Source organism: Nicotiana tomentosiformis, chromosome 11, assembly GCF_000390325.3.
Source record: "Nicotiana tomentosiformis chromosome 11, ASM39032v3, whole genome shotgun sequence".
In the NCBI taxonomy this organism is placed as follows: Eukaryota; Viridiplantae; Streptophyta; class Magnoliopsida; order Solanales; family Solanaceae; genus Nicotiana; species Nicotiana tomentosiformis.
In genome coordinates this window covers 115,744,592-115,761,909 of record NC_090822.1, presented here as the reverse complement: position 1 = coordinate 115,761,909, position 17,318 = coordinate 115,744,592, and the positions used below count along the sequence as shown (strand labels likewise).

The 17,318-nt window shown below is 36.7% G+C and overlaps 2 protein-coding genes across 14 annotated transcripts; one reads left to right on the top strand and one right to left on the bottom strand.

The window, feature by feature from the left end:
- The first annotated feature begins 3,824 nt into the window (after positions 1–3,824).
- Positions 3,825–8,872, top strand: LOC104099064 (pentatricopeptide repeat-containing protein At3g54980, mitochondrial-like). The gene is made up of 3 exons (XM_009605945.4): positions 3,825–6,681; positions 6,777–6,842; positions 7,886–8,872. Exon 1 carries the CDS (start codon positions 3,987–3,989, stop codon positions 6,579–6,581), a length of 2,595 nt encoding a protein of 864 aa, XP_009604240.2. The 5' UTR covers positions 3,825–3,986; the 3' UTR covers positions 6,582–6,681; positions 6,777–6,842; positions 7,886–8,872.
- A 688-nt stretch (positions 8,873–9,560) lies between these two features.
- On the bottom strand, positions 9,561–16,579 carry LOC104099065 (uncharacterized). Of its 13 annotated transcripts, none has more exons than XR_011412366.1 (8): positions 16,347–16,579; positions 14,881–15,310; positions 13,954–14,259; positions 12,479–12,568; positions 12,247–12,322; positions 11,573–11,658; positions 10,487–10,552; positions 9,561–10,404 (listed from the first exon to the last, which is right to left on the bottom strand). XR_011412366.1 is itself a non-coding variant. In XM_033656851.2 (5 exons), the coding sequence occupies exons 1-5, from the start codon at positions 12,522–12,524 to the stop codon at positions 10,388–10,390; spliced, it is 339 nt and encodes a 112-aa protein (XP_033512742.2). In that variant the 5' UTR covers positions 12,525–12,528; the 3' UTR covers positions 9,561–10,387. The 13 variants fall into 13 exon arrangements, 1 of the variants encoding a protein (XP_033512742.2); XR_011412362.1 differs by adding an exon at positions 11,842–11,927 and having other exon boundaries at positions 11,573–11,654; positions 12,247–12,568; positions 16,347–16,578; XR_011412363.1 differs by having other exon boundaries at positions 12,431–12,568; positions 16,347–16,578.
- Between the last annotated feature and the right edge of the window lie 739 nt (positions 16,580–17,318).

Below are 17,318 nucleotides of genomic sequence, written 5' to 3'. Positions count from 1 at the left end.
ATCCCTACCTTTTCACCAGCCCAGGTACTTTTCTATGTCCGTTTGAGGACGAACGGTTATTTTAGATGTGGAGAATGTGATGACTCAAAAGGTCATCTTATGTTTTAGAACTCGAATCTGCGCTTTTAAGCCTTAAAAATTTTATTTTTACCCTCATTGATTTACGTGCGCAGTCTGTGAAATTTGGTGAGAAACGGAGTTGATTTTGACGTGATTCGGACGTCCAATTGAGAAAATAGAAATTTTAAAGTGTTCTTGAGAATTTTATTTGATTTGGTGCTAAATTCGTAGTTTTAGGTGTTATTTTGGCAATTTGATCGCGCGAGCAAGTTCGTATGATGTTTTTAGACTTGTGTGCATGTTTGGTTTAGAGCCCCGAGGGCTCGGGTGAGTTTTAGATAGGCTACGGGATGTTTTGAACTTAAAAAAATCTCGTATTTTTGCTGTATCTGATGTCTGCAATACTGTGCTTCGCGATCGTGTAGTCACTCTCGCGATCGCGAAGGGGAAACTAGGCTGGGGGAGGATTTACTCTACGCGAACGCGAGACCATGGTCGCGAACGTGGAGCATTGGGGGGAGTTGCTCTACGCGAACTCGACAGGTCGAACGCGAATGCATAACTCTAGCTATGATGGGCAGGGGACCTGGGGAAGCTCTACACGAACGCGAGCCATTTCACGCGAATGCAAAGGTAAGGCGGGCTAAGCCTTCGCGAACGCGTAAAGCCTCCCGCGATTGCATAAGTCCTTAGGAGGCTGCTCTTCGCGATCACGGCAGTGTTCACGCGATCGCGATGAATATTGTCGCCAAGTGCATAAAACAGAATCAAACACGGGTTTAAGCCATTTCTTCAACATTTTTCAAGAACCAAACGGGTAGAGGTGATTTTCAAGAGTCATTTTCTTGCCCAAAGTATTGGTAAGTGCTTCTAAACTATTTTCTTTCAATTACCCATTACATTTTATGAATCATCAACCTAAAATCTAGAGTTTTCATTGTAGAATTAGGGGTTTGGGTAGAAACTAGAGATTTCGAACATTTGGAAATTTAGACCTCAATTTGAGGTCGGATTTCCAAAACTAATTACATATTCGGGCTCGGGGGTGAATGAGTAAAAGGATTTTGGTCCTAACCTCTAGTTTTGATCAAGCGGGCCCGGGGTCATTTTTTGACTTTTTGGAAAAAAAAATTGGGAAATTTAATTTATGAAAATATAATTGATTCCTTTAGCAATATTTGATATTATTGAGTCATTTTTGAATAGATATGAGTGGTTTGGAGGTGAATTCCAAAGAAAAAGCTGTGATTGAGAATTAAGTGGCCTTCAGAGCAAGGTAAGTATTGTGTCTAACCCTGACTTGAGGGAATTAGGAACCTTAGATTATTTGCTAAGTGAAATTCATGTGAGCGGCGTATATGTGAGGTGACGAGTACTTATGCGCCGCCAATTTACCTGTATTCCATGTTTCTTCCATTTTCTTATATTGTCTCTTTCCTATGCCTAATTGCTACATGTTTATACTAGTATTGTTAAATTGATCGCCATTATCATGGTTACGAATTTTCTGTTGGTAATCGAGTATTCATTTAAAAGTTGAGATTTATATTGTGGAACCAAATATTGAAGTAAGGTTTGTACTTATTATTCTATCTCCCTGTTGTTATTTATGCATTGCATTATGGTAAGGGAGAGTGTTAATGCACGAAGGGTGATGTCGTGCCATATTGTGAGTGTTAATGCACGAAGGGTGATGTCATGCCATATTGTGAGTGTTAATGCACGAAGGGTGATGCCATGCCATATTGTGAGTGTAAAAGCACGAAGGGTGATGTCGTGCCATGATATGAGAGTTAATGCACGAAGGGTGATGCCATGTCGTTTCTATAAATTTTATGGTAAGATTGAGAGTAAAAGCACGAAGGGTAATGACGTGCATTTTTCCTTTACTGTGTTCACTATTCCTGTTAATTCATGGTATATTAACTGCTCCGGTGATCATTCTGTTGTAGTTCTTTATCTTGTATTCCCCTTAGTATGTTCCCCTCCTGACATTTCTTGTTTAGTTCTTCATTTCTGTTATTTATATATACACTATTAAATTGTACAGGTTGATTTGTAGGTGCCTTGCCTTAGCCTCGTCACTACTTCATCGAGGTTAGGCTCGACACTTACCAGTACATGGGGTCGGTTGTACTGATACCATACTCTGTACTTTCTGTACAGATTTTGATACCGGCTCGGGTTGATCGAGATTTTGCTATTGGTCCGCTGTCCGAAGACTCAAGGTAGATCTGTCGGCATTCACAGACCTTGAAGTCCCCGTCTATCTTTTCTGTTCTACTGTTTCTTTCATTTAGACATTTGTATTTCTTTCAGACTATTACTTGTAGTAAATTCTAGAATGCTCGTGAATTGTGACTCCAGATCCGGGTGGTAGCAATTAATAGAGTTTTATGATATTCTGTATTTATTATATTTTATCTTAGTTAATTATTGTTAATTACTGAATGGGAATAAGGAATTGGTTTAATAATTCTCTAACGTTGGCTTGCTTAGCAAGTGAAATGTTAGGCGCTATCACGGTCCCGTCGATGGAAAATTTCGGATCGTGACATCTTCCTAAAGTAGTTTAAGTGCATTAACATTAAGATACACTAAACAATACATGATCTATATCAATTAGAAAAGCCAAGCGAGTTCCACTATACGTTATTCATAAAACCGAAAAATATTAAAAGCAAAAAAGGAAAACAAACACTCCATGCATCAAACCTATCAATAGATATGTACCTGAGTAAAGCAGAATTAGGGTAGTATCATTTTGACATAGAAAGAAAAGCAAAACCCACATCTTCATAAGGAAAACAAAGACGCTTTTCCCATATATATATTAACTTTTCTTCTCGTGTCTTTTTCCAAATAATCTTCTCTTCCATGATTCTGTACCTAAGTAAAACTTACATATATAGAGAGTAAAAATTATATAGAAAATTAGAATAAACTAATCCGACCCAACCTTCAATAAAAAAGAAAAATATTGAAAATCTTGCTAAAATATAATCTGTATTCAAAATATTTATATTCACAATAAAAGATACAGAACAAAATTCCATCAAACGCAACCTTAACAAAGAGCGTCCTTGGAGCGTTCAATTTCCTCCTAGAATCCAGCCCACCGTTTGTCCATGATAACCCTATAAATAATAGAATTTCCCTTCAACTATGTGGCACTAACAAAAATTCTAAGTGTATAAATTATAAGAGTCCTAATGAAAGTTTAACTTTGATTGGATAGTATAAATCGTATCTAATATGAATCATATTGAAAATAAACTATACACTTTGTATGGTTTGTATACGTGCAGTTTAAATCCGAAAAGAATTCCAACTTTGTGTAATTATAATTATATTCGTAAATTATATAAATATTTAAGGGCATAAAAGTCGATCAAGATTTCAGGTATATTTTAGTCGTTCAATATTTAATATTAAACATTCGTGCTTTTATAATAATATAGATATAGATAGATAGATATAGATAGATAGATACATATATATATATATATATATATATATATAGATTACTAGAACTAAATTATTATGTTCGAATATTGAACTTAAAAAAGTTATGTGTAGCCGAAGTAGAAATATTATAAAAGAAAATGATTTTTGCCAATTAGCGAGGGAGGTAATTTTATCACTACTCTTAAAAATAATAATTTAACTAGAATAAATATTTTGAACAATTAAGATAATTTCATCAAGAAAAAGTATTTTGATAAAGATTCTTCTTCTTATCTAAACACGTTAATGGCAGAGTTAAAAGGACCAACTAAAAATGCAAGGAAATGTATCATGTTTGTCGTTTGAGGACTAATAGGTGATGAAGAGGGCTAAAAAGCAAATTCTTTGTTTCCTGAGATGAATGAAAACGACCAGCAACTGCTGCGCTGGGTTTAGGGCTGACAAAAAACTAGCTAAAAATGAAATCTTTAGTTCTCCCTTCTTCTTCCTCACAGATTCCTCCATGGCTAATCCTCTTTTGCAGACGCCATCTTTGCACTTCTTCAATCTCATCCTCACTAACAAATCAACACCCACAAATTTCTGAACTTTCCCCTTCAGATTCTCTCGAAAAACCCATCTTAAACCCTCAAGATTCTGAAAAGCCTGTACCTTTACATGACATTGACCATTCTTGTGACAGACCCTTTTCAAAAGATGGTGGGTTTACCAAGAATCATGTAGTTGATGTGCTTTTGAGCCACAGAGATGACCCTGATTCAGCTTATAGGTATTTTCAAACTGCTAGGCTACAACGGGGTTTTTTGCATACTAAATCTGACCCTTTCTTTGTTTTGCTTCACATATTAGTAAGTTGTACAATGCATCAACATAAAGCTCGACGCTTGCTTGATAATTATGCTTTTAGTGACTCTGGTCCATCTGCTACTGTTATTTTTAATGGTTTAGTTAATTGTTGCAAGGCTTTTGATTTCGAGTTAAATCCTCGAGTTTTTAATTTCTTGATAAATAGTTGTGTGAAAGTTAATCGATTGAATGATGCAATTGATTGTTTTAATGAGATGGTTGAACTTGATATAACACCGTGGATCCCGATTACGAACAAGCTTTTAAAGGCATTGGTGAGGCACGGCATGATTGGAGTAGTGCGAGATTTGTATACTGATGTAGTGTCTAGAGGGATCTGTTATGATTATCGAACTGTGCATATTTTGATGTCTGCTTGTCTGAGAGAAGGGAAAATGGAGGAGGCAGTGAAGCTTTTTAAGGAGGCTAAGATGAGTGGGATTAAGCTTGACGCAGGGCTGTATAGCCTTTGTGTTTATGTCGCCTGTAAGGAGCAGAATCTAGGTTTTGCGTTGGAGTTGTTGGGGGAGATGAAAGACAGGGGTTGGGTTCCTTCTGAGGGCACTTATGTGAACATGATTTCCACTTGTGTGAAGCAAAGGAATATGGTTGAGGCGTTAAGGCTCAAGGATGAAATGCTTAGTAATGGGCATCCAATGAACTTGGTGGTTTCAACAAGTTTGATGAAAGGGTATCATGTGCAGGGCAATTTATCAAGTGCTTTGGATTTGTTTGACAAACTGGCCGAGTATGGACTCACTCCAAACAAGGTGACATATGCAGTTTTAATAGAAGGATGCTGTAAAAATGGGAATATTGAAAAAGCAGTAGAAATTTACAGGCAGATGAAACTTGCTGGTATCAAGCCCAATGTTTATGTTGAGAATTCATTAATAAAGGGATTTTTGAGTGTTAACTTGTTAGATGAAGCATTGAATGTGTTTGATGAGGCAATAAATTCGGGGACGGCCAATGTTTTCGCTTACAATAGTATAATAGCCTGGTTTTGTAAGAAGGGTCGAATGGATGACGCTCAAAACGTGTGGGATAAGATGGTTGATAATGGAGTTGTACCTTCTATAGCTTCGTACAACAATATGATTCTGGGAAATTGCAGAAACGGGAATATGGACAAAGCATTGGATTTGTTCTCTCAGTTGCCAGAAAGGCAGTTGAAAGCTAATGTTGTAACATATAGCATTTTGATTGACGGATATTTTAGAAAAGGTGACACTGATAAAGCGAGGAACATGTTTGATCAAATGGTCACTTCAGGAATTGCCCCTACTGACTACACATTCAATACCCTAATAAGTGGTCTGTCTAAAGCCGGCAAAATGTCAGAGGCAAAAGATTTGCTTAAAAAGATTGTTGCAGGAGGTCTCCTTCCAACATGCATGTCTTACAATAGCCTATTAGATGGATTTTTGAAGGAAGATGATGTCACCTCAGCATTGGATGTTTACAGAGAGTTGTGCGATAACGGGATTTCCCCAGATGTTGTAACTTACACAACTTTGATTGATGGATTCTGCAAAAGCAATAACATTGATCTAGCTTTAAAAATGCTGAATGAGATGAGAAATAGAGAAATTAAGTTAGATGTTATTGCGTATGCTGTCCTTATAGATGGCTTTTGCAAAAGAAGAGACATGAAAAGTGCTTCTGAACTTTTTGATGAAATCCTTCAAGTTGGTCTATCTCCTAACCTATTTGTGTATAACAGCATGATAAGTGGGTTTAAAAATGTAAATAATATGGAAGCAGCACTAGTCTTGCGTGATAGGATGATCAATGAAGGCGTTACATGTGATTTGGAAACATACACCACATTGATTGATGGGCTTCTAAAGGATGGAAAAATAGTTAGGGCATCTGATTTGTTCACCGAGATGCTTGGAAAGGGTATAATGCCTGACGACATCACATATACTGTTCTTGTACACGGTCTTTGCAATAAAGGTCAGGTTGAGAATGCGCACAAGGTCTTAGAGGAGATGTGTAAAAAGAGTACGACTCCTAATGTTCTGATTTATAATACACTAATTGCTGGATACTTCAAGGAGGGAAATTTGCATGAGGCATTTAGGTTGCATGATGAAATGCTTGACAAAGGTCTTAAGCCCGATGATGCAACCTATGATATTCTTGTGAGTGGATCATTCAGAGGAAACAGTTTCGCTCTTGGTACTTCATTGCCGCAATGAACCAGATACCCTCTAGCATGCCTGTTTTAATTTCTTGAAGAGATATATTGTCCCTTGGGTTTCATTCTTGTCACATGTCTCTGCTCCTGCTGTCTGCAAGGTAAACTGAACTTGCTAACTAGTTTTAACAGTGAATTGAGTTAGATACTGATGAGATTTGGTTTCACTATGACCATTCATTTCTGTATCTCTTAGGTTGACAGCTTTAATGGTTGGGGCCCAATGAAATGCTTTTGCTTCGTCCGATCGAGTCGCTCGAAGGTATTAATTCTAGTTCATCTTTCTAAGATCGTCACCTGTTGCACTCATAAAAGAGGGGTTGGGGTTGGGGTTGGGGTTGGGGAGAAATCAAAAGAGAAACTGAATTTTCTGCTGATTCATAATTTCATTGAATGGTTTTATCTGTTTTGGATATGAACTTGGGTCATCTAAAATCTTGAAATTGAACCGACAAGTTAAAGCTGCCTGGTAAATGTTGATCAATAAGTGAACAACTGGATTCAGTTGATAAGAGAGTCGAATCTTACTCCAAATATATTGAGGAAGAGATAGCAACATTTTTGAGGCCACTTTGCATAGGAACAGATGATTGCTATCTTAAGCCACCATTCTACAGAGGTATGATTCCCCACCTTTTAATTCACCAAGTCAGGGCTGCCTCATAAGACATCAACCAACAGAAAAAAGCCCCTTAATATATAGCCCTGTCCCTCCAGATTCTCTTCCAAGGCCCTTGACCGTGTTGGTCAACAGTATGTAGCAGGTTTTTACACTGAATTCTTCATTTCATAATGGAGTAATAAGAATGGGTCTGATTGAATTTGCTGACGATAACATCTTCTCATAGTTATTTTGCTCTTCTTGTAGTTGAGATCGATTGCTGGGAATGTTAAATGTATTTTTTAAGAAGGTGCTGGGAATTATTCAATTTTGTGCCAAAACTGGGATAGTTATGCATAAGAGGGAGAAGCTTGGGAGTTTAAAATGCACATATTTAAGTAACTGTATATTTTTTTAAGGGCATTTTTATACTTCTGGTGTGAGATAGTTGGGTGGATGAATAATGAATTAGCTCGTCTTTGACTTTATGAATTGTATGAGCTACTGATGTACTCATGCTTCTTGCACCATCTTTTGTGCTTTTCACCACCTCTGTGGTACTCTTCTTATTGAAATTATTTTACCTTCTAAAAAGTTCTTTCAAGGTCATTTTGTGAGCATGAGATTGCCCTGCTTTTCTAAAATTCTTACTCAATTAATTTAATCTGGTAGATACAGTTTTGATTTGTTTCTTCTATTTATAGGGGGTGGACCTGGGCAGTGGAGAGGGTTTGGGGGTAGGCGATGTTATATTCGTAGATGGGGAGACTTCAACTACCATTTGGAGTGGCTGTCTGGTTTAAGACCTTCTGACCAGATGTGTAAACCATTGTGGCTTTCGCACGACCATCTCTGCAACTAAAACTGGGAGAGTGAAGGTTATTTTAGTGAGGTGCCTATTCAAACTGCCCAGTGCTTCGGGCTAGTAGTGGGAGTGCAACGCGTGCTGTATGATTAGACTCACGAGTTCGAACCATGCCCCGAACAAAAAAGCCTGATATTTAAGTGGAGAAGGGTAGAGAGGAGGGTCCACTGTGCACCAAGTTTCGGCCTTGCGCCAGCTGGCCCTTTGGGATTTCTTGATTATGAATAAATATATATTGCCTGCTCAAACTATCCTGTAAAGTGAAAAGAATTTTTACTGTAGAATGTATTTACGGGGGAAGCCAAGCGGCTAACGACACTTGTTTAAATAATTTCGCTCTTCCTGCTAGAAGTCAATTCATAAGATTGTCCATACTGAAACCTGAAACTCGAGGTCTGCCCATTTTTCTCTTCAAACCAGCTGTTTCTTTGCTTGTTTTTCTCATCCTATCCCCTGATACACTGCTCAAAAGCCAAGAAAGATAATGATATCGAAGGAATGTATCCTATTGTGCATGTGAAATGTTGAAACCTAAGGAGGAGTAATGTGTAGCTTCTATCCTGCATAAATTCTCTCTTTCTTCTTACTCCTCCGCCATTGCCACGGGGGATCAAGGACATCAATAGGCCATTGTTTATAGTCTCTTTCGAGTGTAACGAGCTTTGTTCAAGTTGTTTGTTGAAAATCTCTTCTCTGCACTTCAGTGGAGACTATTAGATTATTTTCTTAGATGTATTTTTAGATAATTTTTGAGCACTTAAACTTTACAATTCTTTGTGATGCTTGGTTTGCAATGAAAGCTTTTCTGTTAGGTTTAATTGACAAACTATCAGATTAGTGAATCCTTTGTTTATATGGCTGTCCTATCTGAAAGTTGTTACGTATCTGAAAATGCTTTAGAGCTTTAAGTCCGCTCGCTATACACGCAAACTCTATATTTTCTTAAAACTGTGCTCTTCATCTTCAACATTAATTAAGTATGCAAAGGCTTAGGACGAAATACCAATTAATTAAAAGAGTATATATGCAAGAAAAAATATTCTCTACCTGCCCAAGAAAAATACCAATCCTTTGTAGTGGTATGTCAGGAAGTCATATGCAAATAATTAAATACATAGAACAGAAGCTCTATATCATATTTTTATTTATGAGATATGATATTGTACGGGATACTAATGATTATTTCTTACCAATTTTCAATTATACTTTGGTACTATTACAACTATAATATTTTGGTATTTTCCTGTTTCATGTAAACTCCAAAATAAATATTTGTAAACTCTTTTTTCCTGTCACTCATCAACTATTACATTTCAATATATTCAACACCCCCTGCTCCACACAATAAATATACGTCTTGGTTCTGTCTCTACGTCATACTGCAAAGGTTAGTATGACAAACGTCGTATGTGACATAGCAAAAAGAATCAAGATCTGAGCTACTATCACACAACCAATCATCTCATCCCCTTATTAGGATGAGATGTACAAATTTCAGATCAAATACTCTGCTGTTGCTGCAATCATCCCTCCTCTTTTTTTTTCGATAAGGTAAAGATTTTATTGATAAAAGCACCAAGATGGTACATAAGATTACACCAAAATCAGACAACACCTATAACAGCATACTTCCGGTTACAAGTTGCTTAGCACACCCAAAAACTCCATATATTGATCTAGACTTTCAACTAAACATTTCTTACACCAAAAAAATAAATTTTGAAGACAAGTATTTTTATTCTAGCAATGTGATTCCTCTTGTCCTCAAAGCAAACATTGTTCCTTTCTTCACAGATGGTTCAGAAAATGCATAGAGGGATGGTCCACCATAGTTGCTTCTGATTCCTTGATACCTTCTGCCCTTGCCAACTGACCAGTAAGGATCTTATGTCGGGAGGCATAGTCCACGAAATGCCACACAGATTCAGAAAAAGCTCCCAGCACTGTTTAACAATTTTACAATGGATAAATAGATGATTAATAGTTTCCAACCCTTCTTCACATAAGTAGCATTTGTTACTTAGGCATAATCCCTTTTTTTGTAAATTATCTTGAGTTAAATTGGCTTCTCTACTTTGGTAGGTGCTTTGGTTCTCCATAACATTTTCCATGGCCAATTAGATTCATACTGATCATTTTGTTCCTGGAGAAGATTATAACAGCTTTTGACAGAATATCACAGATCATTGCTTGCTGTCCAAACCATAAGATCTTCCTTGTCTTCCTCCACCACTGTTGTGCCAAGTAATTGGAGTAATTGCCCTACTTCCATCTCCCAATCATTAAAGCCTCTTCTAGGATTTAATTCCCAATCTCGGTGCCATTGTCATGTCCCCAACTCCTAGGCAGTGAAATTAACTGCATAAAGGAAAACAAAATGGTTTCTATAAGACAGTTCAGTGTCTCAGGGTGCTGCAAAGATAACAGGGCTGATGCATACCGAGTTTTAATGACTTGTTTACAAGCTTGAACAATCCATGGCCGACAAAGCAAAAAGCAAAAAGGCCTGTATTGGTTGCAGAGCAAAGTAATAAGATTGCAAACTTTTTTTTGAGAATGAAGTAATAAGATTGCAAACTCCTTACGTCAACTCTTTCTTTTGTGTGGTAAACTAAGGTATTTTATAATAAGAAGTACAAAGAAGGTACTATAGAAGTACAAAGAAGGTACTATAGAAGTACAAAAGAGAGGATCAAGCGCATCATAACAGCATCATACCCTCCAAGAAATTCAAAAGAAAAGATGGACTATCCAGCATATTGCTCCCTAGCATAAATAGCCTGCTGACATCTATTTTCCACAAAAGAGGTAGGTTGTCTCTTTCCTTCAAAGCATCTATTGTTTTTTTCCAATCATATGGTCCACATGATGCATAATGGGTTAAACTCGTAAGCTTCTCACGTCCTGAGGCACCACCCAAATGACTCCTTAGCTCAACTCATTATGCTCAACGATTCGCTTTTTAAGATAATAAGTCAAGATCATTTTCCTTTTTCCTTTTTCCTATTTTCCTTGTACAATTTGCATCTGACCTCAACATAGTGGATCAAGGCATTCTCAGGTTTCTCAAAGTAAAAAAGGCAACACCACTATCTAAAACCCCTCATCATGCTTCCACATGCCAGGTTTGGCCTGCTGTAAACACCTTTCAAAAGATAGAAACTCAAAAAAGGTCTAACCGGAACTCAACAACTCAAACGGCAATAATGGAATTCTGAACACCCTCAACTTTTGTGTTGTCTCTTCCATTCACATAACAGAGAACATAGAGAAATTGCCAAAAATTATTCGTGAAGTATAGAAATCTAGGTGCAATTCATTAAAACTAAGCAATCTTAAGCATTCATACTTGAGCAAATTCTCATTTTGAAATACATGATTTTGCAAAAGTGCAAATGTATAACTTTAGCTTGGAGAAATATCCAAAGTGCAGATGTCCTAGAGTAATTTGGTAGATGAGAGAATCATCAAATTGGGAGGATGATAAGATCACATAGAAAATAAAGAAAAAGACAAGGATGACTACCAAACAGGTATCTGGAATAATCTCTTGAGGTATCAACTGGCACCTCTGCCAGGTGAAACGCCCCTTCAGCCACGGCCCCATCCTCCCTGACCCAATACAACCAGAAAAAAATTTGAGATCAAGAAATATTCCTTAACTAACATTATGAAAAGTGCAGCCAAGGTAAGCAAGGTTAGGAGAAGGTCAACACGCGTAAATATAATTATTCATAAGAGAACAAAAAAAAAAAGAATTCTCCCTTTTTTCTATAAGGAACATATTATGAGAACCTGCCTGGAACAGATTCCAATATGAGACAGTAAATTGCTATAGATTTTCCAAATGCCAAAATTTTTTCCATAAACCAACAAACAGCCTGAAATGGACAAATAAAGAATAAGAAGAAGAATACACCATCAGCGTGAAATTAAAATTTGCTACGATTATATATCTGCTCAAGCCCCACTTGTGGGAAACTACTGGGTTTGTTGTTGTTGTTGTTGTTGTTGTATATATCTGCTCAAGGAATAATTCAAAATGCAAAGGAAACAATGGCAATTGACCTACTTATAATAGGGAAACATGGGAAACAGATACAGAAAAACACCACATTATAGAATCACCAGCAGATCTTAAATCTAACCACCATCCACGGTAATGAAATCCAAATTATTTGATAGCAAATGTGGGCTTACCTAAAGTTATATAGAATGTACCAAACAAAATTCACTACATGTCTACATCTTCCAACAACAAATCTTCCATGAAGAACTGCAAAGAACATATCATCAACTCTTTTACTTCCATCGGAAAGACGGAATTTATGCAGATTTGAAGCTCAGATACAAACAATGTTAAACTGCAAACAAAATAGGAAACCTGTGATACGAGAGATTTGCCAAGATTTCTGGGAAAGCAGTTGCTTACAGTATCCCCATTTTATGCCCACTTGAATGGCCGCAAACAGCATCATTTTTATACATATGGAAGCAAGGGATGATGCTTCAATTTTTGGCCCTGGAATACGCATGGGACTGATTAATAATATCCTCAAAAAGGAGCTTCATATGCTGCCAATATTTTATAGACAGCAAAATTCTGTCCATAAATACATAGTTAAAACCATTTAGTAACATTGGGAAGTTGTGCAGAATTAGAGCTTATATACAAAGATTCATAGGAAAAGTAGATAAGACTTAAAGTTTCTAGTCCCAAGTTATAACCACCATTTCATACAGCTAAGCAAAATTCCAAATTACACCTGAAGGCTGTACAAACTAAATAAAGATAAAAAACTTCCAGGCTTATCCTTCAACTATTTGCATCAGTTAATCTTCAACTACAGCCTACAATAATGGGCATGTGCCCTCCTTCAAATATTTTGGCATCTAGTCTGCAAAAGCTCCTCGTACAATCATTTAAGAGGTACGAAAGAACTTTAACACACACTTCAATGAAGGATACAGTGCACTATCACTCCTATACCCGCTGTTGCTAAAACATCATTCGCATCTCGTATATTTTGTGCTACATGATGCTTTGGATCTAAAATAGATATTTCTAATGTGTGCAATGTAGTTCTATACTGCGCATAGGAATCACAAGATAAAAGTGAACTGAAGAAAACCCTGACCGCACAAGGACATGAATCAGTACAGTCATTCACCATGATATGTTGATTCATATTTCCAATACAAAAAAATAGATACAAGATCCCATACTACAAAAGTGAACAGTCAGAAAAACTGTATTAAACTGAACCTCCAAAGTTACAAAACATAACATGACATCTGGCTTTTTACGATTCTGTTAGCAACAGGAACCTAACATAGAGAAGAAAAGAAAGAAAAACATTACAGCTGCTATTTGATATAATATGAACCTTTAGAAAAAATTAGGTTTTTTAGCTCCATCAAATGTTCATCATTTGAAATATGCAGTGTTATACGAAGATCGGTTAATAATGCTTCTTTTTCCCAAGTTAATGGTCCATAAGCATATAATGCGACCAGGGTGCAGTGATAAGCATGCAACTCTAATCTATGAACACTTGTTGCCAATTCCTCTTCTGGAGGATTATTATGACTTTTCTCCTTATATCCTGAAGGACCTGAACCACAAAACGACTCTGCATCACTACAAAGGCCACCTGACACTCGACGTGAAACTCGTGGAAGATGACCTAATAATTCGTTTGGTCTCTCACTAGTGACACTACAACTACCAACAGAGCAGGCATCGTTATCAGAATCACTAGGTTCCAAGCTTCTCCTAGGGGAAAAGCCAATGACACCACCTAAATCTTCTCTCTTCAATTCATTAAATCCATTTGATCTAATGTTAATGGAAGTATGCACGTATTTTTCACCCAGAGTCCCTCTTGGGTAAGCAACAGCATCTACCTTTTCTTGTAAGGTCACCAGAGCTGCTCGTTGCCTGCGATTATCTGTCTCAATTGCTTGAAATTTCTGAGCATTCCCATAAAGTGAATCAACACCACATGTGCAGTAAGGAGACATTCTCTTTAGGGATCTTGATGAGATTAAACAAGACTCTTGTCCTCTATTTTTCCCTTCAGTGGCTAAACAATCAGTTTCTCCAAGAACTTTAGTATGTGCATCAAGTTGCAGCGGCTGCGACTTCATCTTCCGATTATAATCTTGAGCTGAAATTTTGTTAGATCTCTGGGTCCCAGCTTGATCACAACCCTAAAAAGAAAACAATAGTGAGATCAGGGAAGGCAAGGAAGAAACAGATTCTGAATTTTTTATACAAATTATTAAAAGATACACCATATGCATCATATATAAAATTCACCTGCTTATTACCATAAGCACATCAAATACAATACTGTGTAAGGACAACTAAACAGACGTACAAAAGTGTTCCCTCGTTGCATAGACGCTACCGAAACTGCCATCAATTAGAATAATAATTTATAATTTGATTTGATGTGTATAATCTAGAACACTTAACCACTAGGGTCAAACCCACTTCCCATATTATTCAAGCTACACGGACTATACCATGTCCAGTCCATTTTTGCTCGAGAGACCGAACGCATAGAGACACATATACACAAATGAAACAGTTCTCATAAAAAGATCTAGTTAAAAACATATATGGACTCAAACAAAACATAATGGATCTGACGTAGACAGCAATACAAAATAATCCTGTCAAATGAACTTTTTCTAATTAAAAACAAAGGCAGGGAAAAGAGCAGATAAATGATGAGAGCAACTCCAAGTTACTACAAATTTTTTATAACAAGCTTAAATTTCTCCGTAAAGCCAAAACATAATAATAAAATGAAAAAGAATATGTACCTTTCTGATAAAAATCCATTTGCCATCTTTCCAATTTTGTCGATCTCTCATGCCTGATATAGGAATGCTAAGTTCTAGAGAGCAACCAAGTAGTCTCACCAAATAACGATCACGTGGTAAAATACTGAGCATGATGGCAACTTTCCAAGAGCAGTCATTATATACCTCCACAATGTCCCCAGGTGCCCAAGTCTCCACACACTGCACTACAGGGGGGCAGGGCCTTATCATCTTCCTTGATACCCTTTCTTTGATATTTTCACTTTGCATTGGTGAACCAGAACCATATCTAACACTGCAAGTGTGGCCATTACCAGACACTATCTCGGCAGCACGCCATGAGATTGGCACCTCAGCTCTGTTCATTACTTCCACCTTATCACCCTTTTTGAACCTCATTTGAGCAAAATTTCTTTCCAACAGCCACAACCTGTGATAAGATAAAAAGTTATAACGCTAAGAAAAATTCTGTAAATAGATTCTAATACAACATAGGCACTGAAAATTAAGTTCAAATAGACAGAGGAGAACGTGTTTGAGTTCCAGTCAACACCCCTCTAATATGTTTACTGTTCACACATTGTACCAAAAACTCAGCAAACCGATAGGCTAAATATCTCAAAACCTAATATCAAAAAACTCATATACAACCCTCCTTCATTATACAAAAAGGATAAGTTAAAATAGACAAAAAAGTTGACCATAGACCCCGAACTAAAAAGAAGCCTTCACAACATCTCCATTACCTGAAAAAACCATTTAATATGCCAAATCGCCTTCAAATTAATTGCAATACTGAACCAAGTTGCACAACTGTTAAACCATTAGCTCAATATCTTTATGGATTTTCGAGATTTTTGGATTTTTATTGCTATTTCTCGAAGAAATTAGGATTGATTATCAATTAAGGAAAATGATCCCAATAAATTCATTAAAAAAAATTCTCGTAATTGGCTTAAAGTTGTGATTAGCAATAAACAAATTCGATGAAATTCCCTAGAACAATAAAAATGAAAATATTCAGATGAAATCTCATAGAAGTCATGAACTGAAGTTATGAAATTTCAAACCCTAAAAATACAAAATAAACGAAAAATTTAATTAAATTCGGATCATGATTAGCAAAAAAAATCAATGAAATTCCTAAAAGTTATATAAGTAGAAATTTCGATAAGATCAAACAGAAGTAATCGGTTGAATCTTGCGGAAATTAACACCCTAAACAATGTGTGTGTGTGTGTGAGTTGGGGGGGGGGGGGGGGGGGGGGGGGGGGAGCTTTTTAGCAAATAAAGAAAACAATACCAAAATATTGTAAGAAAATTCAGTTAAGCACAGAAATAATCTATTCAATTTAAGGTAATTAAAAACCCCAAATGAAGTAAAACATTCAATACGTTCTCAAAAATCGAAGAATTAGGACTACAAAAACCCAAAAATTACAAGGTAATAAGCTAAGAAAACGCACCTTTCTCGAAGAATTGATGAAATAGCTATTTAATTGAACAATCGTTTGTGAGTATTCTGGATTGTAATTGCTCCCCGAGAACACAAAGCTTTTAGAAATTAGAATTGGACATTGCGGTTCTAGGGTTTTGAAATATATTTTGGGGGTCGAGGAGAAGGGATAGATCAGTGAATAAATATTGGGGTGAGGGTATTTTGGGAAGATCTGCCAAATATTGGGGTGAGCGTGTTTTCACTTGCCTCTCCTTTGTTAATTCTCTTCTTTTTCCTTCTTGCCAGCGGTTTTGACTTGAATATAAAAGTTTAACTTATCTTCTGAATCTAATCTATCTAATTAATTATTAAAACAAAGTCAAGCATTAAGAGTTTTTTTACAATATTGTTTTCTTACAAAATTTATCCAAAGCAGAATTTCATTATATCTAAAGCAAACTTTAATTTACTAAACTAAGGTTCATCTGGTATATCATAGCAACCACATATTGCTGAGATTTAAGAGAAAAAATAAAATTCAAGACCTAAAGAGCAAGCAGAAAATATGAAATATTGAAGATAACACACTCCAAAAAAGGTAAAATACAAAATTAGTCGGTCGGCCAAAATTAATCGCGGTAAACCTGGCATAGCCAGCGTCACGGTCTTAGCGTGACAATCAAGAATAGCATAATGGGGCGACAACCAGTCCATGCCCAAGATAACATCAAAATCTACCATGATGAAACAATAATAAGTCGACTCTGGTCTCAAAACCACTAAGAGCAATCAAACACGACTGATACACGCGGTCCACAACAAGAGAATCTCCCACGGGAGTAGACACATAAACAGGGGAACTCAAAGAATCCCATGATACGCCCAAATACGGGGCAAAATAAGAGGACACATAGGAATAAGTAGAGCTTGGGTCAAATAATACCGACGCATCTCTATGACAGACCGGGACAATACCTGTAATGACAGAATCAGAAGCGAC

What these genes read in the sequence shown, in the direction of transcription:
- LOC104099064 (XM_009605945.4), top strand. Translation starts at nt 3,987, where the DNA reads ATGAAATCTTTAGTTCTCCCTTCTTCTTCCTCACAGATTCCTCCATGG.
- LOC104099065 (XM_033656851.2), bottom strand. Translation starts at nt 12,524, where the DNA reads ATGATGCTGTTTGCGGCCATTCAAGTGGGCATAAAATGGGGATACTGT. An exon ending in GCAAATCTCTCGTATCACAG is followed by an intron (nt 12,323 to 12,430) that starts GTTTCCTATTTT and finishes TGTTCTTTGCAG; the next exon opens with TTCTTCATGGAAGATTTGTT. An exon ending in TACATTCTATATAACTTTAG is followed by an intron (nt 11,659 to 12,246) that starts GTAAGCCCACAT and finishes GTATTGGGTCAG; the next exon opens with GGAGGATGGGGCCGTGGCTG.